This window comes from Acanthochromis polyacanthus, chromosome 7 (genome assembly GCF_021347895.1).
Source record: "Acanthochromis polyacanthus isolate Apoly-LR-REF ecotype Palm Island chromosome 7, KAUST_Apoly_ChrSc, whole genome shotgun sequence".
Lineage (NCBI taxonomy): Eukaryota > Metazoa > Chordata > Actinopteri > Pomacentridae > Acanthochromis > Acanthochromis polyacanthus.
This window is the reverse complement of record NC_067119.1, coordinates 20,154,517-20,178,804: the sequence shown is the minus strand read 5'-3', so window position 1 is coordinate 20,178,804 and position 24,288 is coordinate 20,154,517. Positions and strand designations below refer to the sequence as shown.

The 24,288-nt window shown below is 41.0% G+C and overlaps 1 protein-coding gene across 4 annotated transcripts in view; it reads left to right on the top strand.

Moving 5' to 3' along the window:
• The window catches only part of osbp2b (oxysterol binding protein 2b), a 63,397-nt gene that overhangs the window by 3,221 nt on the left and 35,888 nt on the right, over nt 1–24,288 (top strand). For 3 of the 4 annotated variants that reach the window (XM_022199028.2, XM_022199019.2, XM_051950434.1), the window contains exon 2: nt 3,133–3,341. In XM_022199028.2, coding sequence (XP_022054720.1) covers nt 3,133–3,341 — 209 coding nt within the window. Of the gene's footprint in view, nt 1–3,132; nt 3,342–16,756; nt 17,179–24,288 lie in introns of those variants that run through there. The other variant, XM_051950435.1, reaches the window with a different exon arrangement.

The following is a 24,288-nucleotide window of genomic DNA, read 5'->3' as shown; positions in this document are numbered from 1 at the left end:
GCTTTCATTCCTGAGGCCTGCTATTGTTTAAGTAAAGAAAGGCTAAGTTCTTTAACCTGGAGCTGAGAATCCAGTGGTGGACCTTAATCAATGCTTTGAACGGACTGACACACTCAGCACTTGCGCCTGTTAAATTGTAATGAGTTTCATAGAGATTCAGCATTGCATTTGTTATTGATTACTTTTGGCTCTGATACTGCAAGTCAGGCTGTCTTTTATTCCACATCAGCGCTGTGTCTCGTCGTATTTAGCTTAAACTGGGCTAAGCATTGTGCTGTATGGACATATGACGAGGTCTCTGTTCTCCCTCTCTCGCACTGAATTTCCTTACTTTTTAATTTCTTAATTGACTTTTCCTCCCAGTTTTAATACTCTCAGCGCTACTTATGCACCTCTTAAAGTAAATCCGGCTTTGTGTGTTGGGGAAGATTACAAGGCATTAAAGCTTTGAGTGCTATTGGAGCTGCTGTATCATTGAATCCAGCCTTGTCTTTCATAGTAGACTCAGCCTTCCACGTTTCCTTCTGAGCTGCACGACAGTAACCAGATAGTATCAATTTAAGTGCTCACTGGGGGTTCGGCACCGTCTGTGTCCCTGTGGAGAGTCAGGTTATGGTGGTGCTGCTGCTTGCACACTCAGCTGCTGGGTGCAGGGAGGCGGGGAGGGAGAGCGGTGAGCTAGCCAACCTTGGGCCCAGCTGGGGGGTAGAGCCTGGCCTGAATCCTGTTTGCTAGCCTGGCACATCAGCAGAGTGACTGGAGCAAGAGATGTGGCTGCTGTGATCTAATCTTGCTAATGGGCTCCTCTTTGGTCTTGTGTTAAAGTGGCTCGGTGCCTGTCTAGGTGGTCGTTGTGTTTTAATGTGGAAGGTGAGAGTAGCAGAGTGATGTCAAAGAGAGCAGGGAGTCCGTCCACGTTCTCGACATCTCACTGTTTCAGTCTTTCACCAGGTCATGTCATGCTGTCCATGCTGCAGTATCATTGCTTTGGTTTTCTTGTCTTATGTTTCTTTTCTGTCTTCAGCACTGCACGTTCATCAGGGTTTCTCTGGCACACTCCCTCCATGTCTTGTGATATTACAGCCCACAGCCACAGCAAACCTATCTACATTCTCATGCCCTGGGTACTGAGTTCTTTTCCCTCTGCTTGTTTGTGTATGTCTCTTCATGCGTATGGCACATCTGATGTGTGTTGTTCACTGGTTGTTGTTCTGTCATTACATGCTCCAGATCGGTGGATTTGTGTTTTATGAGGATGTGTGCACAGGGGACTGACAGGTAAAGCACTGCAATTCTCTCCTGGCTCAGCGTAACATGCAGGACCCCCCTGTAATGCCCCCAGCTGCCCCCACTCACCTTTTCCTCCTCCTCTTCTAGTGTCGTAATGCCCCTGTAGTGCTTATCTCTCTTTTCCAGCTTTTGTAGTTTTCTTGACTGTATAATTTCATGGCCTTTGCATGGCCTCGCCTCCCCATAAGGCAGAAACGATCAGCGTGGATATCGTCTTACTCATCAGCAGCACATTCAGTTTGGTGACCCATTTACATCCAGGACTCTACAGCTGAGCTCGCCTGGGCTAAAAAACTGGGCTGCTGAGGATCCCTGCCCGCCCTCCTCTCTGCTTCGCATGGCCCCAGTGCGGTGTTGTCTGCGCAACTGATGTGCACCAAGTGCCAGCAGAGGAGCGGTACACTGAAGCACTTGTTCTGGATTGGCATTATAACAAGACTTGACTTCAGCCTGTAGAAGCAATGTGAGGGAAGTCGCTGCCTGGCAGAACGTACAAATGCACTTCAACCCCTGACTTAATAAGGTGGCAACCACCTTGTTAGTGTCAGCTGAGACTGGAGCTGATGAAGAGCTTAGTGCTGCTGAGAGCCAGCTGCTTGTGGCAGTGAGGGCCTACTGAGGATTGATGAATGGATGTTAGCATCCACAAATAAATTCACATGACTGCATGGCTGCATGCTTCCAAAGGGCTGTTTCCAAGGGTATGGATGGGCAAACATGTAACATGGAGGGCTGAGGATATGTTTGTTTCATTTGAAACAACCTCTGCACATCAGCGGAGTGAGTGGAGCATATGATTTAACTGATTAGTTGCTGCTCTCTGGTTGCAGCTGTTAATCAGCAAAATCAGCAGTCTGTGGCTAGACTGAGGACTCGCTCTCTAAGGGACATGATGGTTCATCCCTGCCCTGCAGCTTAGCTTGCCTGACCGTGACAAAATGTCAGACAGCCTGCTTTTCACCAAAGAATTCAAACTGCAATGTTTCTCTTCAGTTTCTTCTTCTGCATTTAATCAAATTAGTTGTAGTAACATGAGACTTATTTAGAAACTTGTCATGGTGTAGACCGACTAAACGGTAGATTCTTCTATATTTGTTTTAGAAGATGTACATTTTCATTTCTGTTATGCAGCCCCTAATTCACTGAAATTGAAACGGATACACAGAATATGCAGTATATACTGTTGTCAAAGACTTACACAGTGCATATATGCATAGACACAGCACTCTGTTCTCTTTGCTCTTTGTTCTAATCTCTTGCCCTGCTGCTTTGGCTCTGTCTCCGTACTATCACTCTCTCTCTTTTTTTTACCACCTCTCACACTCTGTTCTGTCTTTGTTCACGCTGTTATTCATTGTTTGGTTGTGTTCACTACAGAGGCTTGGAGCCAGACAATGGCCTTGTTATCTAGACTACTGTGGCCACTGAATGTGCAACAGTTGGCCTTAGTGGAGGCTACCCAGACACCCACAGTTCAACACACTCACAGCCGGACAGGCAGGTTGTGTTAAGAGAATTAGAAGTTCAAACTATCTCATTTGTTTTACCTTAGCCAATGCAGTTTTAGGTTTCATGAATGGATGTGCTCAGTGACGTGATCAGGTAGTTCCACAGTTGCTTGGCTGTCAGACTTGATTACTCTGGCAGTTCTCTGTCCGTCTTTACCTCCCTGCTTGTGCTGAGTGTTCATAAGATGTCTAGTGCACTGTTCAACCTGCAACCTTGCCGAATGATATGAATGATTTGCTACAGTATGTTTTTGATTGGATTGTTTTTTGATGACATTGAACTCATGTCCAAGATCAATGTCTTAAACTTTCTCTGCATGGTATTTTGTTGCAGGACGCAGGCAGAGATGGCCCATACATGTCGTGGGACAATAAACTTGGCCACAGCACACATTGACACTGAAGATGCCTGCAATATTGTCTTGAGCAGTGGCGGCCGCACCTACCATCTGAAGGCTAGCACAGAAGTGGAGCGGCAGAGATGGGTCACGGCACTTGAGTTGGCCAAAGCTAAAGCCATTCGCATGATGAACGATCAGTCTGGTAAGATCTGCTGTAAAAGCAGCTACTTATATGGACATTGAAGTTCCACAACAAATTTTTATACTGCCGTGAGTTACTACTATTGAAAGATGTTAATGATCAGAGTACATTCAAGACAAATATAGGATAGGTTAATACAGTTTGGACAAACATGTCTTAGAATCTATTTAAAAAGTAATAAAGATGAATGAGATCGCCACGGTGTAGAAAGGTTTATAATAGAGTATAAGATGTATTTCAGTAGATCTATGTCATGGTTAAAGTTATATAACAGCTGTATACATACAAACAAAATCACGACATGAAACAATGGCAATGTATATGTCATATATGCCCTATATCCGTATCTCTAGTACAGATGCTACGGGTACGGGTCCGTACCTCTAGCATCAATCTTAGGTAAAAGTTGTGTTTACTGCTAATTGAACACGTTCAGTTCTTAGTCCAGCCTATATATTTTTATACAGATTTGATTTTTTCATCCAGCCAATGGTTCCCAGTGTCCTCTGCCATTTGATATTCAGCACAGCTGTTATTTCAGCTCACGCCCTCCTTCTTTAATGTAATTCACATTCTATTGTGAGCCAGGAGAGGGCAGCGCTGCCTGCCCAGTCAAGTTGGAAAAGAAACTGGAGTATGCTAATGGACTGTGAGAACTGAGCTTCCATTCAGCCTCCTCCTGACAACAAAACACTCTCCTTTCCAAGGGGACTTATTCTTGTATGGTTGTATAAGATGCTGCTGGTCAAAGGCTGTGGGAAAAGCCTGGGAGAACTGTTTTTCTTCACGTTTCACCCTGGCATCTTCCCAGAGCCTCCCTACCCTTGTCTTTTGCAGACAGGGTCTATAGAGACTCAGACAGGCTATATATTTCTCTGGCCTCCATTTGAAAGGCTGATCACTAAATATAGACAGGGGGCGAGTGCTTTTTAGCTCACCACTTCCAGTAAGCTGCCGAGGAATGCTGTTATATTTGTATTTTGAAAAGGTTAGGCTATTGAGCAGCCTGTAGTATTTCGTGTGTGTGTGTGTGTGTGTGTGTGTGTGTGCGTGTGTGCGTGTGTGCGTGTGTGCGTGTGTGCGTGTGTGCGTGTGTGCGTGTGTGCGTGTGTGCGTGTGTGCGCGTGTGCGCGTGTGCGCGTGTGTGCGTGTGCATACATTTTCGGATGGCCAGTTCAGCTATGCTGATGTCCAGCTGAAGCTTTTGTATTCTATAATGTCTCTTCACAGACCCTCACCTTCTTTGTGTATTTAACCAGTGTTTTGCACAATATGTTTCCTGATGTGTTACAAGAGAAGTAGTTCATCAGTCAGAGTATTGGTGGTTTAGACATTTATGTCACTTGCATCATTACTAGAGCAAGTGTATGCCGGGAGCTCCTTTTGAGACAGTTTCACTTCAGGTCGACCAAATATGATGTATCAGCTGCTTCAAAGTCATTAAAATCAAGCATTTGTCAAAAGATAGTTGCCTTTTGAAACAAAGCAAAGCATATTATTCATTCAAGTTATTATAAAAAGTTCAATATGAAAGCCGACTGCGTACCGTTTGTGCGTTTGCTTCTTGCTCAGATATGTTTGCTGCAGGGAACTTGTTTAAATGTATGATCTGTGTGTTTGTTTTAACATTTGGTTTCCCCTTTTGAACTTTGATGCACCTCTACCTCTTCCATTCCTCTCAACCTGCCGGCCAGCAGGCAGAAGGGTCTCCCCACATAAAGAGCCGGGTTCTGCTCAAGGTTTTTTCCCCTGTTAAAAGGGTGTTTTTCTTGTCTCTGTTGCCTTAGGGCTTGCTCTGGGGGTTCAGGCATATGGATTCTGTAAAGCATCTTGAGACAATTTGACCTGTAATTGGCGCTATATAGATAAAATTGAATTGAATTGATAGGTCTTTTTACACACACTTCTGTCACTGTCTCAGCAGTTTTCTTTATCCCAGTATTCTCAGTAAACCACTGACATTTAAATTTGTTAGTCTAGCAAATAAAAAAAGTACAAATATACACTAACGCACACAAAAATCAAAACACAAGAGGCTGTAGCTTTTAATCCTCAGTTTGTGTCAGGTCCAAAAATTCTGAATATAATGCCACTTGTTTTTAGACAGGCTCTCTGTTGGGAATTTTATGTCTCGGGTGAAAGCTGAGACAACCCAAAAGATGTCATCAGAGTTTTTGTTTCAAGCTATGGAAAGTTTCCTCAAGAGCCATACAAGACATTATACAACTGTTTTCACAGGTTGTGTAATAGTCATGAGTAACTTGAAGTAGATAAATAAAATTGGTGCGGTCAAGTGCCCATTTAAATGCATTAAGTCACACAAAGGCACCTGTTTCAGTGTTTCCTGTGTGTATGCAGACAGTCGTCGCTCCAGTTTCACTGTAGCTTTCATTACATGTTACAGATTTAACACTGTCAATCAGAACCTCTTTGTTTAAAATCCCTGAACTTGAAAGCTCTTGTATTTTCTGCATTAGTGCTATAATTGCCTGCTATGCATTAGATTGCACTCTATCAAGCAGTAAATTGTGTATACTTTGCTTGAGGTTTGAGTTAGTGACTGCTTTAAAGGTTAGACAAAGAATATACGTGTGCCTTTGTGTTTTTGTTACATTTCCTTTCTCAGCTAATCTATCTGTGGGAGGAGGATTTAAGAGAATGTGAGAAAAGAGACCCCGTGTGAATGTGTCTACACGAATTTAAGTGTCTTCTAATACATTGACTACTGAGAGTAGTACTAATGCTTTAATACCGCAGTGAAATACCATCTGGTATATGTCACTGATGCTTATCAAAATTCAATTTGTTGATCATTTTGCAATTAGGGTCTTTAAGAACATGTAGTTCTTTGTACATTTTGTTAGACAAACATGGATCAGTGACAGGATGACTGCATTCATTAACCTGCCCACCATTCTCTGTCAGTGGAACAAAGAGCTGTCATTGATTCCCTCAGGAGAGCAGAGTGTAAATCCGGCACACATGATGTGTGTCAATAGAGAGTGAAGGTGTAAGTTAATACGCTTGATGCGGCTTGTTTGATTACCTTCTCTCTGACATTCTATAGTCTGTTTTTGTCTGTCAGCAATGAGATTCGTCCTGACCAGAACCCTGAATTAATTACTCGACTGATTCCATTTTAGATTATTTTAATTTAAGCTTTGATTGGATGTCTCCAAGTTTATTCAGCCTATTCCCATTAATCTGAGGCGTATACTTTCAGCAGGTGGCAGTGTTTCCTCTCACTTAAGTGTGACCACTCTCATGGTTGGTCTGCCTTGTTTTTGCCACTCCTCAGGGAAGTGGGCTCGGCAGCGCTTAAAATCACTTGTTCCAGCGGTGGCTTGAATTTGCAAGCTTGCTGTACTCTCCTATTTGAATTTAGCCTAAGTAAAAATGTCCTTAGATGGCAAACTTTAGTGGAAACAGCAATTTTTTTATGGAGATTATTGAAAAAAAAAAGAAATTCATAGATGTTGAAACCAGTCATCCGGTCAAGGTTTTTTTACTGGTGTTGCTGAACTCACCCAGATACAGATGAGGTAGGCTGGAGAACAACACCATCTGACCATTATGTGCCTGACATGCAAGCTGATGTGTTTCTGGAGTCTTCAAACACAATACAGTGTATTGATCTGCATCAGCGTTTGATCAGTGAGTCAATCTGACACTCTGTGGGGGATGTTTGCTCAGACTGACTCTGGGTACATGTTTGAGCAAATCCTCTCGACTGTGTTATTTCTCTCTTGTATCATCTCTTTCATTTTGACATCCCAGCTGTTGTCCTCCCTTCACAATAAAAGGTAATGCTCTGTCCATGGTGCTGAAACCTCCAGAATCTCAAAGAATATGAACGGAGGACAGATTAGGATCACTCCTTTAAAACACGCTCCATTTGTCATTTCTCCGCAGCTCCTTCCCTCTCCCTGCTGCGTCTTGGTCCCAACTGCCTTTTTTTTTTTTTTTTTTTTTACCCCCATACATTCACACCAGCGCTCGCTCTTCCTCCGTCTTCCACTCACACTCTCGCTCACTGTCTGGTTTTCCCGCCCCCTCCGTCATTCTCTCTTTCTCCCGTTCTCTCTCAGTAAGCCGTTTACTCTGCTTTTCATCCAGCAGGGTTTACTTCTGAATAGAATGACCTTCCTCTTTCTCCAACTCTCCTCTTTTCACCCATTTTCCTTTGCTTAATGCATTGATATTGTCCTGCAAACAAGATAAGGCACAGTCTCCCTCCTGTAAGTACACTGCTTTTCTTCCATTTGTGTTGTGTTCAGCAATGTGTGTGTGTGTGCGATTTTGTGTATACATGTGTTAAAGATGTGAAGATTATTAGGTGTCACTGTGTATTTACATGGCTTCACGCATCATATTGTTTTATTATGCATGATTGTCATTTGATAAATCAAAAGAGCATCATTAATTTCAGTGTTAATTTTAGTGGATATCTGCTCAGAAACTGTTCAAGTAAAGTAAAAAGAGAACTATTTAAATGGAGAATTATTAAGAACATAAGTGTGTGACATGTAAACATGCTTGTTCATCACACTAAATAGGAAGCTCTGAGTCTGAATTAGTTTATTACCGTATATTATTTAGTGTGCTTGGGTCTCCCTGAGCAGAGCAGAACGCTCAGATTAGAGGACAGAGTATATATTGTGTGTGTTTTTATTATACCGGCCTACATTAAATTAGAGTAAAAAACATGTACAATAACTCTGGATTCCTTTCCACCAAATGGTCACATCAATAAATTCATGACTCACAAATGAGTCAGTATAGTGATGATACAATGATTTCTCAATAAAATGGTTTTGTCAGGCTTATTCTGTGGAATAAAGTCTCTGTCTTGTTATGGAAAATATTCACAACTACCTTACTACTCAAAGTAGAGCCAAAGACTGCCCTGTGTCTTGTTTGGTATTTTATCAAATGCAAATAAGAAATGTCTTAAATGACTTTTATTTTATGATATTATGTTATATATTTTTAATTAACCTGCAGCTGCTTCTATCCTGCATGACGATTTGAGCTCATGAAAGGATGTTTTGAAATGACAGATGGTACGCTCATCATCTTCATCAATTAGTCCTACTGCGGCTGTGTATTGAATTGCCGGTCCTTGTTTGTCTTGGATGTAACAGCGTGTGCCGGCAGAGGTCGATTTGCGAGATCAGCTCAGGCACAAGTGAGCGGGAGACAAAGGGATCAGAGTCAGATTCAGTCTTGTAACCCAACAAACCCAACGGAAGCCAAGCTCTTCACAGAGATTATAAACACTGTCGCTGTCCAAATTGTCATCTAGCCAGAACTGATATTCTGGCTGCTCTTCTGTCTTCGTTTTTGTTTTTTTTCCTCATGTTTTTCAGCCATATTTAACTTCTGTCCGCCTTATCTGTCTCTGTAATGTTTTGGGGGTGTACCAGGAAGTTATCCCTGTGAAATGAAACCTTTGCTGTTCTATATTGGATTTGCGTAGCGGGCAGTGATTTACTTCATCCTTAAACTGCACACCCCTCCCAACACTGCTGGTCATGCCGGCACATTGATTTTTGGAGCTACACGTTACCTGTTTCATCTCCCGCAGGTCGGACTTTCTCTTTGAATCTCATCTGTGTTAGTGCTGTTTTTGTTTTTCCCGCAGTAAACAATTAAAAGCAGTCAAGCCCATTTTCATTCTAGTCGACTTGTTTTCAAACCTAAAACCTACATCTACATTCTCAGCTCCTCTCTCTCTCTCTCTCTCCATTTCTTCCATCTCCTTTGTTATTATATTTTCAAAGTCAGGTAAACATTTCTTTTTTAGCTCACATGTTCAGTGGGCTCTAAATCCCCCTACCAGAAGGTGACTAGTGTCTAAACAGAACAGGGTTGGCACTCTCCTCTTGTGTTAAACTGCTAAGACATTAGAAACTGCTTTCTTGGCCAAACATGCTGCCTTGGGTCTTCTGCTAAGGTTAAATCACAAACAAGAGCATGCTGCTTTCTGCATGTTTTAACACGCTCTTCCTGCTATTCTGCTGCTTAAGTGGTCTCAGAAAGAAACATTTTACAGTCGTCCTTTAAGGCCACAGGGTTTTAGTGTTTCATATTCAGTCTTAGAATATTTTAGGCTGCCCAGCTGTTGTAACAGAAGTCTGTGAGTGTTCATTTTTTTGCATGTGATTTTGATGTAGTTTTAGTCTTGCTATGTTAGATTTAGTCATGGTTTAGTCATTTGAGTTCAGTGTTTTTCTCAAATTTTGTGTTTGGTTGCATTTCTGCGAGTAAAGTTTCAATCACTGATGTTTATTTTAAATCTTTTAAGTTCTCTAAGGATAAAGCTGTTGCCATCTTTGATTTGTGTCAAGGTGATTGTCAGCATCTATTGTGAGGTGAATCGAAGAGGCAGTGCTTACCTGTTTCTACAAGACTGTAATGTTTCACAGTTACTATTATTGGATGAAATGGACTTACAGTGTGAATGGATTATGTTGGATTCAAGTAGTTTCTTTAAATGTGACTAGTAGGGATCAGTTGTTAAAGCAAGTCACTTACAAAATTTAGATGAGAGTTGATTGAGCTGAATATATCTGGACATTTTTATATAAAGACCACTTGTTTGCAAACAGCCTATTTTCATAAATATGCTCTTTTAAAGATTGTATGCGGATCAGTGTCTTAACATATTAAACCATGTTTAAGTCCATTGTGACATTCTTGTAGCATATCTTTGATGGGATAATGGAATTAGCTGATCTATGAAATATGTTAAACATGACCTACAGTAGACAGTATAAGGGCTTTTTTGAAAGACTCTATTGTTGCAGAATCCTCACTGTATTACTAGTATTATGGTGTTGTCCTTGGTTGTTACAGGATTTGCCTGCTCTGTGTGGCTCCAGTGTGAACACACTGACCTGCTATATGCTGCATGAAGCCTGAATTCATTATTAAGCTCTCATTGTGTCCCAGTCGGTGCACACATTTTCTCCTTGCCGCGCACTCTGTAGCTTTTCTGCTTTATCAGCAGCAAGTTGAGAAACCGAGAACGCTGATTTAGGCAGGTCATTGAAATATAAATTAACCATTTTTCACGGTGGTCAGCTGGGACAATAGTGGTTCAGTGCTCAGTTTCCATTTTCCTCCTTTTTTTTTTTCCCCCTCTTACTGGATTTCGTTGCCATGACACCTCCGTTTCACTGGTCAGGTGAAGCTGTTTGTTCCAACTGCTGCTCTTTCCTCCACAGTTGTCCAAGTGTGACTTTCCTTACAGTTCTACAGTCTAACTCTGCAGATGTGGTGGTGTTTTGCTGCTGTTGAAAGGACACCGTGGTTGGATGGCCATTTGTTTTGTTTATCTTATTAAGGGCAGTAAGAGGATACAAAAATCATGTACTTTTAAATGATGTACTCCTTACAACCAAGCTCTGTTGAGTTTGACATTAGAAACTATGCTTTTAGTACACACTGTGAGAAGTAATTCATTTTTTATTTGTTTGTACTTATATCAGTAAATGTGTGAGGTGTATGGTGCACAGATTTCCTTTAAATTACCTCTCTGGACGTTGATTAAACCCCCAAGAACTCATCAAAAATTACATATTTAGAAGTTTATTCCATGAAAATAATCTGTTTGGGTCTTAAAATGGTGTAGGTGTAACTCTACAGCTTTATCATGTGCAGATAGTTGATATTCCCTGCTCCCTCCGATCACAAATCTGCTCTACACCACACTGCATAATGCCAAGTTTTAATATTGCAGTAATTCAGCCATATATGTTTAAGCCAGAAACCATTTATGAAGAATAGCAATAATGCTGACAGGACTGGTTCTTAAGGTTTGTTGTGTCTGAAACCCCCAGATTTCTGAGTCTGTGTTTTTGAGACTGTCATCAAGTCACTACAACTTGAAGGCTGAGATGCTCTGCCATGGTGTTGGCTGCTTATTTTATGCATAATGTTTCCAAACATAGAAAAATCCCCACATGGACATGCTAAAAAGTAAAATAAATAAATAAATTCAACAGAGGGTGTCTTTGAGTTTAATATATTTATTATTTTTAACATACTTATTTCAAACAGGAATACAGTGCAAGAAATAAACAAAAAACACACACACACACACACAAAAAGAAAAATTATATCCCACCCAAACAAACAACACCTCGTTCACTGTCATACAGAATTACAAACTCAAATAAATACAGATTAATGAAGTAGAAAAAGCGATCAGTTTCCGACCCCCTGCCGGTAATAACAGAGGGTGTCTTTAATGAGTAGTCATTCAAAGTATCAGAAAAAAAAAACAGGAATAAAGGGTGTAACATTAATTTGAAACACTGGCACTTTTTTAATTTTACAGTTTATGAAAAAAAATACTAAAATGGTAAATGGTCTGTATTTATATAGCGCTTTTACTATACCTGCAAGGTACCCAAAGCGCTTTACAAGATACGTCACATTCACACTCTGATGGTGGAAGCTGCCATGCAAGGCGCTAAACCACGACCCGCCAGGAGCAATTAGGGGTTAGGTGTCTTGCTCAGGGACACCTCGACATGAGCTCGACGGGCCGAGGATCGAACCGGCAACCCTCCGGTTGCGAGACGGCCACTCTACCCACTGAGCCATGCCTACAAAAACATTGTTCTTTGTAGGTGCTTACAAACTGAGACTTCGTACATCTCGCTACTGGTGACTTCCTTGACTTGGTGATGACAAAGAAGTGATGGAAAAGAGGCAAAGTAGGTTTGTAGGTACAAATAATTCTGTTCCTTCACTTCACTGAATAATATTTGGCACATGGGTCAATATTATCAAAATATTTTAAACAAAATCTTTTCTCTTCTTACATATTACTGTTTATGAAGCATCTATTTTTCATCTATGCATTACAGCAGCATGGACTCCCATTACAGGAACGTCTGTAATGAGATGTGCATCATAACAACTGTGAGGTCCATGTTGTTGTAACGCACACCAAAGGCTTTTTTTTGCAGCATGGACCTCCATGAATTTAGCCACAAAAAAGCAAAAATCTGAAGACGTGTACTAACACCAAGACTTCACCACAGGCACTAAGCACAGCGGCTTGGCGTTTTGACAAACTAGCAACCTCTGATGAATTTCTGATAGTTTTGTGAAATTCTGCAGGGAAATAAAGGTGCTCATTTAAGATCTGACTGTTAGAGAGAGATCATTTCACACAATGCGATAATGAATCACGCTAGTGCAGAAATAATCCTTCCACGGCAGGTTTGGACCGCTGAAATGATCTGTCCTTTGCTGACCTTAAGCCCGTTAAACTGTACATTCAAGACTTGCCACTGAACTGAAACTTCTCTTCTAATGAGCAGTGGCAAAAAAAAACAACTCGGCTATCTGCAGCTCTGCTCAGCAGCCATGGAAACATTTGGGTGAGCTTTATGCTAATAAGGATGGTTTATTATTAACATCCTAAATGTAAATTCGCTTTTTAAAATCTAAGGCTGTCTGTGCTTAAACAACATCTTCAGTAGGGATGTGAAAAATATATTATACTTTTTGCTTTTATGAATCACCCACAAGGAAATTTAGGCACTTGTCAGAGATAATGATAGAGCCTCTAACACAAGATTTCTGTTCTGTGGAGAAGATTATCACTTTAACTTCTGAAGTGTCTATATTTACATGTGAATATGGCTTGTTTATTTTTGAATAGCATTTATTCTACCTGCTTCAAGATATTTTTCAAAGCATCCCTTTCTAACAGTTTCAATGTGCAGCACACAGAGCTACTTACAGCACCAGCACGAGCAGCTGCCATGCAAAGATGCTACCTGAAGTTTATTTGTCAGACATGACTAAGTGCACGTAGGGCCGGATGATTCATCGCCCCGGCGTATTGAGAGTCAGCTGTAATTTCACTCTGCTGCGTGCGGCATTCATATGAAGTGTCTGTTTGCGATTACTAAATCATTAAGTTGATGCATGGTCCTCTTACTCTAAGTCGGTGCAGGCAGACACAGGAAGCAATTACTCCCAACTCTCACATTTGTGGTTAATTAAGGATCTTCCGCCTCCTTTGCATAAGCGGGTTGTCATTGCCACAGGATTGTCGGCGCATTAGGAGACCACAGTTTGGCTTCACTGCAGTTTTTTTTTTTTTGGTGTTGTTTCTGCTTTGTACAAGCATGTGGTCTCTCATCTCCTCAGTGAGAGTGAGACAGCACAGTACTTTGATTAATATGGTCCTTCTATTTGGATCGATAACATTTAAATAGCTGCTGCTGCTGCCGCTGAAGTTAACACACACTAATGATTTAAATGCTCTCACATTCAGAATGAGACTTCTAAAATATCATCCTAAAAGTATTTTTTTCCCACGATGAAACGGTTCTCGCTCTTAAACTGGTTTTAATGAGCTCAGGCTTTGGAGGGTTCCTTTTTCTTAATGCAGTAATTGGCACAATGAGACTGTAGCTCGTGCTCTTTAAACATCATCTTTCTCTTTAGTTTGTCTTTCAGAGGGTTTGACCTTCATACATTTCTCTTCCAGTTAAAAATAAATGGGGAAACTTGGAGTTGAATTTCTCTTTAACTGAGATTTCAAAAGACTGTCATGTGATATTTGGCGAGGCGTCAGTACAGGACGTTTCTTAAACAAAGAAAAAAGACTAAGGTTAGTTTGGAAATTTAGTTGCAGTATTTACTTGGAAGTTCTGTCTTATGTAAGTACATTGATCAGCCACAACATTAAAACCACTGCCTCGTGAAGGGAAAAAAAACTGATCATCTCATTAAAATGCAATGTTTGTCTTGGAAACATTTGGTCCTGGAGTTAATGTGGATGTTACTTTGACATGAACCACCCACCTACATGTTCTTTTAGACGAGGCACATCTCTCCAATGCAACGGTACTCCCTGACAACAGTGATCTCCACCCAGTAGGACAATGTGCCCTACCACACCGCAAAAGCTTCTCAGGAATGGCTCAATCCCAAAGCATTAATCTGACCTCCAAAGCTCCTAGATCCCAATCTGATCAAGAATCTGTGGGATGCACTGGAACAAATCTGATCCATGGAGACTCAATAACAAAAAGTACCCAAAGGACACACGTTCAAGGTCTTGGTTCCATGAAACCCCTCTAGAGGACCGATTTCCAGATGTTGTGGCTGATCGATGTAAATTCTGTGCATATGTTGTGTACAATTATGTGTCAGTAAGTGTATTTGGTAGCTAACAATGTGAAATCAAAGGCAATAGCTTAACATATTAAGTGATAGAAGACAAAATTTTAGTCCTATTAACGAGCCATTTAATGTCCCAAGTGACTGTACTTATTGCAGTTTAATCCATAATTTACAGTGATAATACATTAAGCATTTATATTGCACTTTTCTTACATAAAATTCATTTCAAATCACTTTACATTAAAAGCAGTGATTGAAAATAGAAGACTGTTTAAACAGCAGAAGCACTGTGAACAGATGTGGCATATCACACCAATCCAGCTGTTTTCACCAGTGAGATCTGACTCTTATCATGGTTAAACATGACTGTAGCGACGAAGGAAAATGAAGGTCAAGTATGAAATTAATTGTTGTTTCATGCTTCATTGCCCTCAAGAACATGCCCTGGGACATTTAGACGACGTTATTTATTTACAGCCCAGCAATTTCTCTACGTCAGCAGTTCTCTCACCTCACTTCCAGCCTGTAGCAGCCCTCCCCTGTTACCTGCTGTTACCAGATACTTCTACAGAATCACTGCAACAAAGATATTACAGTAGACAGGCTCCATATGATACAGCAGCAATGTTTTTAATCAAGGGAGTAACTTCAGACTGTACAGTACAGCAGCTGATTTGCACAGCTGTTTTTATTTTACTCACGCTGTGACCCCATGGAAGAAGGAATTGTTGCATAAAGAAACATTTACAGCCTTTGCTTTTCCAAGCAACGCAATTACACGGAGAACCTGTAAATAAAGAAATGAAGACAGTTTGGGCATTCACTCATCATGATGAGTATTTAGAAAAGATTTTACATGGGTTTTAAAAATGGCAGGTGGAAAAGCTACTGTTTAGTGGTAAACCATTTCATGATTTATAGTAGGGCTGAACAATATGTTGTTTTAGCATCAGCAATGCGGTATGCATATGCGCAAAAGTCACACTGCAGAAAGTGCAGTGGGAACTAAATCAAGTGAGCTCAAACATATTGTGTTACAACTTTTTTGCTGCTTGATACAAAAAAAGAACTCCCATTTTTCTCGTTTTCCCTGAGTAATATACAAGAGCAGTTTGTTTGATTGAACATAATTTACTCCTATTTAAGGATTCTTGTGTACACTGAGTGTTTTTAAACTCTGTTCAGAACACATCATTCATTGACTCCATGTGTTTAAAGCAAAATAAGCAAAGAAAAAGAGATAAACACAGAGGACAATTTCGTTGCAAATAGAAACTTAATATAAGTTGTATTTAAATATTTCAGCTACAGAAAGGATGATGTTGACCAACAAAACAGGCATCCTATTAGTAGAATAAGTTTTTGCCACAGCAACACACCTAATTTGTCTGACCGTTTGAATCAACACGGCACACCATATGAGACAGGTTTCAAATGCTGTGACTGAGCGTTTGAGGGCTCTACTCAGTATCTTTGCCGTTCCTAGGACTAAAGTAATATGTATGTAAATAGTCATGAAAATAAAGAAAAAACATTAAAAGAAAAGGTGTGTCCAAACTTTTGACTGGTAGTGTGTATATACATATTCTGTTGGATGTACATATCTCATATACTGGAAAGTTGGTTGGTTCTACCAAGAGCGATGTAGCACGTATTTTCACAGAAATTCACATTTAACTGAAGGGGTAGAAAATTGGTTCAGGTGACAAAAGTGACCTTGATTTACAGGACGCTGTGATATGTGTTCTGGCAGCAATGCAGTAAAGACAACCTCCACCTACTTTGAGGTAGAGAAGGAGGATTGTTATTGCAGCCCATTTGCTACTTCAGTCTGAATTCTGCTGTACTGGTACAGTGACACTGACAGAGAGGTCAGATTTTAAGATATCTATGAAGAGCAGATAATCAGCACTAAAAAAAGATTGTGGGCAACACTGCAGGAATTTGTCAATCAATCGGAGAAGAAATTTTATAGAAACATGGTTTCTTTGACCATACAACGCGGTCAAGTTGCACTACAGAGGTTATCTGAAATCTTTTCATCCCTCATGTCTGTTCGTGTTCTTCATTTCTGAACCCAAGTAGCCCATGCTTAGTACCATCTCTGCTGATTCCTGAAATGTTTTACTTTTGCTGTCAAGCTACCAAAGCAGCAGACAGGGGGGTAGCAGAGAGGACACACTGTATTCTGGTCTTGGTTATGTAGATGACTGCTGGCTGCTGAGTCCTATCTCTTCTCTGCTTCACTCACTCCCTCCCTCTCCAGTCTGCACTGCACTCAGAGAAGCATGTGGAGGAGAATTGTAAATGTGCCGAGCTTTGTGAATGTGTGTGTGTGCACAGGGCGTGCGTGTTTCTTGAAGACAGGGAAGCAATGCAGGAGAGGAGATAGGAATTACAAGAGGGGCGCCTGCATCGCTCCCCACGTCCTTGTATGTGTGCACTGAGCGTGTGTGAGTATGCATGCATGTGTGTGCACGCTGCAATGCTGAACAGGGAAAGTCGCTGCCTCGGCTCCCCCCTCGTTGGGATTATGTAGCGGCCCAGGGCAGCGTTGCGTCTCAGGGAGCGTGGAGTGGGATCAGGCCTGCAGAGAGTGGGATGAAGGGCCGCAGCTGCTGGGAATCGGGGACGGTCCGCTCCCTCTGCAACTCAGGCTGCCTGAGTAAACTCAACCAGGGTCAGTACAGTTATGGCTAAAGCTGCAGCACAGGAGCTGTCACTGCTCTCCATCTCTCCACCGACAAAAGCTTCTTCATCCTACCATCTCCTCCTTATCGCACGACTTAGAGGTAGCTGTCATCCCTCCATCCGTCTCCCTGGCATCTATCATCTGCCACCTCGGTTGCTTCCATTTCTGCAGTTTCTTCAACAACGTAGCACCTCACCCTGTAAAAAGAGCAGTGTGTCCTCTGTCTCGCACTCTTCACTGCATGCAGTCTCCTTCCCTCTTTCCCCTCTTTCTCCCGTGCTGCTCTCGCTCGGACTCATTTCCTCTTTCTTCTTTACGCCTGCTCCACTTACATTTGCATATGGATGAGTCGGAGCCTGCCAGGCCTACGTGTTGTGTTGGCAATGTGTATCTGTGCGCGCATGTTATAGGGGTAGAGTTCATTGCGCCATCAGAAACTGTAAAATGGGATGTGCTGTGTGTCCCAGGGTCCTAGAACCTGTTTGTTCAAATACTGCAGTGGGGGAGAGAGGACAGCAGTTAATTTCAACAGATCATAGAATTTTTTGCACTGTCCACTAAGAAGAAATATTACTCTGCATCACCCGTTAACCAAATGCTAAGGAATTTTGCACAGAACAAATCAATATTCTCTCACTGCTCATGACAGATTTATAACCTCCTATATGCTGTAATTCATGTTGCCTGTATATTATTATGTTGTTACCATTGGAGCAACAATGATAAACATGTTAGCTCTTGTGTTTTCCCCTCACTGTCTCTGCCCATTCCACTGTGTCTTTCACATCTCTCACTTCATCTCTTGTTTTCTTGCCCATGGCTGAGTTGGACAATGTGGAGTTGAACAGCTGTGCTCTGAAGCCCCGGGCTCTCCGTCTCCTCACTTTGCCTGTTTGTTCACTGAAATGAAGTTGGCATAGGTAGTACAGTCCATGCTGTTTTAAGACCTGGTGTGGTCTGTCACAGTAGGCTTCTGCACACTGTCCTCAGTGTCGGGATGTGATGAAATTACATGAAGATGAATCAGAACTCATGTATGCCAAGTCTTAGATCCTTAGACAACCATCCACAGACGTATTTCCACTGCTGACTGTTCTCTTATAGTGCTACAGATAAGGTGATGGACCGTAAGCTGTCATGAGAACCTCCTGCATGTTTACTTTACAATATTTTGATATGAAAGTGCTTCGATCTTGTATTATACATACATGGGTTTCTACTGGTAATGCCCAATTTTTGAGATACAGTTAACTTTAAATTTTAGTCTGCTACAGAAAATGAGGCTGATATGCTAAAGACATGAATTTAAGATGTTTTGATACAAAAAATGAGTTACATGTTTATGCAATAAACATCACATCAGCTGCTGTGGATTGTGTGAAAGTATTTTAATGTAACGTAATTAAATGTGACTCATAATATTCAGTAACATGCAGCTACTTCTGCTTTATCAAATTAGTTCAGGGAAACAATGGACATTTAGAAATTTTTATTTGATGCATGTTCTGACAAAGGAACCACAGAGCTACAAAAACAATACTGAAGATTGAGCATCGCAATGACTCTGGTGCTGTCATTAATTTTTGACATTTCTTATCAACGTCATCCACTTCTTTACTATGTCAGTGAGCATACAGATACACAGATAAAGGCATAAACTACTGTGTAAACTAAACATGCACATCGATACATAAACATGGTATGAAATAATTAGCTGTAACTACAACCTGTTTCTGGTAGAACATGCTGTACTTTAGGTTAATGTAAATTTCTTAAATAGTTTTTAGTAAGAGTCGTTAATCCGTAGCTTTAAACCGGTAGAAACCACTCACTAAACACACTGTTCCAAACAAGCCACTGCTGAGAAAAAAATTAACAAACACATAACAGTAGCAGTAAATAATAGGATGCATTACAGTGTCCCAACTTACCATGATAGAAAACTCTGAAAGGCATGTTATTATCACTATCATCAAGACTGTGCTGCAGTTTTAGGCAGGAATTGTCATTTCTCAACAAAGAGAGCAGCTTTCTTACGCTGCAAGAGGAAAAGTCCATTTATTCCTCAGTGTAAGGATGAATTTTTAATGCGAACAAACCTGACAAGCCTCTGAAACTCCTGTCTACTTTGAACAGTCATGTAAACACAGTATGCTTGTAAAAATAAATGATCAGAGCACAAATAAAGCACCCGCAGAGAATGCCTCTTGTACTGTATTGCTTCCCAGAAAGTGGCTGCAGTTTTACCCTTGTAAGATACCTCACAGTCCTCACTTTTCTTCTCGCTTTTTTGCCTGTGTTCCAGTAGTGCAGTGTAGACAGACAGGAAATGTAGGGAGAGAAAGTAGGGAAGGACATGCAGGAAAGATCTGGCCGGCTGGGAATCCAACCAGAGACTGTTTGCCAATGGGTCATTCCGTGTGGTTTTACCAGATGGTGGTTGCCGCACCATTTTCAAATTAGTCCGAAATTTGTATGTCACTAGATGGTTAAAAAGTACTTTCTATGCAAAATTGTAGGTCTGTAGCTCAAATAGTTTCTGAGTTGTGGGGGTCTGAAATTTTCAGAATTTGGGCTATAAAAAGCCTCGCCAGCATTTTTTGCATCTTTAAGTGGTTATTTCTCAGCCTCTAGACATACCAGAGAGCTGTGAGTTGGTAAACAAGGTCTCTGCATGTAGCTAGTGCCCCACAAACATCCCCAGGTGTTTCCCTACACTCTGCAGGCCATGGGGGCTTGCTAAAAATGCTAAAAAATTAAGAGATAACGACTCAGGAGTGTGGTTTGGGACCTTAAAAGTACTAGAAATACTGCACAGAAGTGTTCTAACACCCCTGGGTTCCATTCTACACAAACCTGTGTGATGACTTAGCAAACTGGAGCTTTCTAGGTACCTCAGTTTGGAAAATATGAGCTCCCAAAGTTGGACGAGATTTTTAATTGGCTATTTTTGGTGGCACAAATCTCAGTGTGGGACAGGTACCAGAGACCCCAAATTTTTCTACAAGACAGTTCCATCTGTCTTCTATCACTGTACAAAAAAGCAGCAGGGTTATATTTGTAGTTACTGAGATATTCTTACTCAAAATGGCATGGGTAATGTCAAAATCGTTTTTTGCTTTTCAGTACTTTAAATTGGGATACAGGTATTAGTAGTCATTCCAATGGTAGTATTATGTATGTTTTGTTCTTTTTGAAATATTAGTTGTTAAAGGTGACTACCTTCAAAAAGTGTAATGGTCTAACTTAGGTATAGGTTCTTTTGCTTGAAACATGACATTGTACAATTAAATTTAACATGTTTAATCCCACTGCACTGATACTGTAAAATTCAACATTATTGTTGTATTTATAAATTAATCAACCATAAACTACTACAGAGCTCCCTGAATTCAAGTTAGTACATATAATTTGTATGTGTATGTTATAATTACATGTATGCATTGCAAATGGGTGTCAACATGTCATGATATCTACAGGTATGGCTCTAAACTAGACCTTGAGACACAAAAAGGGCATTACACTTTTTTGCTTTTCAGTACTTTAAATTGGGATAAAAGTATTAGTAGTCATTCCAATGGTAGTATTATGTATGTTTTGTTCTTTTTGAAATGTTAGTTGTTAAAAGTGATTACCTTCAAAAGGTGTAATGACATGCTGACAAATTACATGTACTAACTTGAATTCAGGGAGCTCTGTAGTAGTTCATGGTTGATTAATTTAAATATAACAACAATAATGTTGAATTTTATAGTATCAGTGCAGTGGGATTAAATATGTTAAATTTAATTGTACAATGTCATGTTACAAGCAAAAGAACCTAGCTGGATGCATCTGCCAGAGCTCGATGCTTCAGATCTGCGGTCAACGTTCCACCAACTGGTCCAGTCTCCACCATGTCCACTGTGGGATGCTGCTGCTGACCTTCCTCCAGCCCTCTGCTTCCAGCTCCCTTTTTCCACCAGTCAACTCTGTATCGCCTTCACTATACTTGTTATGCTAATCTACATACTGTTTGAATTTTACTGTTAGCTATATATGTAGTATGTTTAATGTCAGAGCCGTACATCATAAGAGTAAATTAGTTTTCAATGTCAGCTTATACTTTGTTTGTGTCACATATCCTGTCATACATGTATCCAAATGTGTGTTGTGTTTTCCTTGCTTTCCCACCCCTCCCTCTCCTCCCATCCCTCCCCCTTGCCCTCCTCTGTCCCTCCCAACCCGCCCGGCCAGCAGGCAGATGGGTTCCCCCTATTTAGAGCCGGGTTCTGCTCGAGGTTTCTTCCCTGTTAAAAGGGTGTTTTCCTTGCCACTGTCGCCTTTGGGCTTGCTCTGGGGGTCAGGCATATGGGTTCTGTAAAGGGTCTTGAGACAATTTGACTGTAATTGACGCTATATAAATTGAATTGAATTGAATTGAATTGAATTGAAATACCTAAGTTATAACTTAGGTATACCTAAGTTATACCATTACACTTTTTGAAGGTAGTCCCCTTTAACAACTAATATTTCAAAAAGAACAAAACATACATAATACTACCATTGGAATGACTACTAATACTTGTATCCCAATTTAAAGTACTGAAAAGCAAAAAACGATTTTGACATTACCCATGCCATTTTGAGTAAGAATATCTCAGTAACTACAAATATAACCCTGCTGCTTTTTTGTACAGTGATAGAAGACAGATGGAACTGTCTTGTAGAAAAATTTGGGGTCTCTGGTACCTGTCCCACACTGAGATTTGTGCCACCAAAAATAGCCAATTAAAAATCTCGTCCAACTTTGGGAGCTCATATTTTCCAAACTGAGGTACCTAGAAAGCTCCAGTTTGCTAAGTTATCACACAAGTTTGTGTAGAATGGAACCCAGGGGTGTTAGAACACTTCTGTGCAGTATTTCTAGTACTTTTAAGGTCCCAAACCACACTCCTGAGTCGTTATCTCTAAATTTTTAGCATTTTTAGCAAGCCCCCATGGCCTGCAGAGTGTAGGGAAACACCTGGGGATGTTTGTGGGGCACTAGCTACATGCAGAGACCTTGTTTACAAACTCACAGCTCTCTGGTATGTCTAGAGGCTGAGAAATAACCACTTAAAGATGCAAAAAATGCTGGCGAGGCTTTTTATAGCCCAAATTCTGAAAATTTCAGACCCCCACAACTCAGAAACTATTTGAGCTACAGACCTACAATTTTGCATAGAAAGTACTTTTGTAACCATCTAGGGACATACAAATTTCGGACTAATTTGAAAATGGTGCAGCAACACCCCCAAGGAATATCTGGTCATTTCACCTGGAATGACCCCAATAGTATTTGTGCTTCTGTGGTATGCACCCTAACCTCATGGCTGGCCTTTATCTGTTTTAAATGTTCATATATTCAAATGGTACTGTTAGTCCTTCACCATGAGAACAAATTATTAATCAAAAAATTAGAAGGTGGGTCATCAAAAATTGGTGGTATCTGACAAAGAAATATTTTCTTCCTTGGTGTAAATTTCTGGTGCTGGTGTGATGAACAGAATGACTGTAAGTGGATTGTTGACATGGAAAACCTCTTTTGCAGCTGCACTACCATGTGAGATTCCACATCAGTTCGATAATCAGTTGTTATTAAACCATGTGTGTGTCTCTGCTCTGACATTGTTCCTGTAGATGAAACGAGAGACAAAACTGTGTCAGCAGTCACAGGCAGTGGAGAGTTTGCTGTTATCCCTCCTGAGACACAGCATTTTCTGTGTTCTTGGGTTACACTGACTTCTTAATAAATCTTTCTAGATTATCAGGTTGTTCAATCAGTAGCAGAAGCACGGACTCAACAATGAGTCCTTTATCGGCAGGAACAGTCAAATCAGGAGATCAGAATGCTCACTGAGCTGTTAAAACCAGCTGGCAATTTTTGTGGTGTGTCATTGCAGTGATTGGTATGAGATGGGCTAGCCAGCGGATTACAACGACATTATGCAACTTTTGCTAAGCAGCAGCAGGAGCCTTTGTGGCCACAAATGATAATTACAGGATTCAGGCCTCTAAGTTTTAGCATCAAAGGGTACTGAACATCAATTACTGATGCAACAAAGAAAAAATATCATCATTTCAATAGAAACTAGCAATTTCACTTTCCACAGTAGCATGTATGTTAGCCTTACATGTTATTCATGTGATTAAAACTTGTGAAGTCACACTAAGATCTTCATCTTCTTCTTCTTTTTCTTTCGGCTTTTCCCTTCAGGGGTCGCTAAGATGACAAAGATGAGTAAGATGACAAATATAATTCTGCCAGTTCAGCACAGGTTACCAATAAATAGTAGAAGCTAGTGTTCGAAGTTACATTACTAGTTGAGTAAAGCAGAGGCTTTCTCTTTGCATCAAGATGTCCAACCAGCAGCTAAACCTCTGTTAAAATGAGCTGACTTGGCTGTAACAAGCAAGTAAAAGAACACAAGACAAAACAAGCTGGCTAAAGTTACTTACTAGTCCAACAGCAATGAAGACGGCTCATCATCTGTCTAGATGTTGTTGTTGTTGGTTTTTTTTTGGTGAAGTAAAGAAACAAGAGGTTTACTCTCGTCTGACTTTGCCCTTCTTAACTTCCTAAGCTGTTTGGTCTGTTCGGCTCTATCGTGAGAGTGAGAATCATCTTCTTTCTCCATTTTATGGGAGGTAGCAACCTATGGCGTCGAATTTGGGTCAAAAGTCGCACGCGCAACACTCTTGCGCGCGCAAAAAACGTACCCTGCGCGAGCGGAAAAAAGTCTCCACGGGCGCAAAAAACACTCTGCGCGTGCATGGCAATGTCTCCGCGTGTGCAGACCAAGCTCCGTGCGTCCAGTGGGTCACGAAACTGTCCTCCTGGGTGCTTGGAGAAGACTTTTGACACTTTGTGGGTGGATACCAGTGCTCGCCACAACCTCCCTATGATTGGCTGTCTGCGACAGCAAGAACTCACCCCCCCACGTGGGATGCCACTCTATACAAGAGAGGAAATGACACAGTCGGCTGGAGCCCGTGATGCTGCTGCCGCTGTTCTGCAGCTCTGCCGAACACACACAGAACCGAGCCCGGATCTCCAACTGCCGGTGGGTGAGTGTC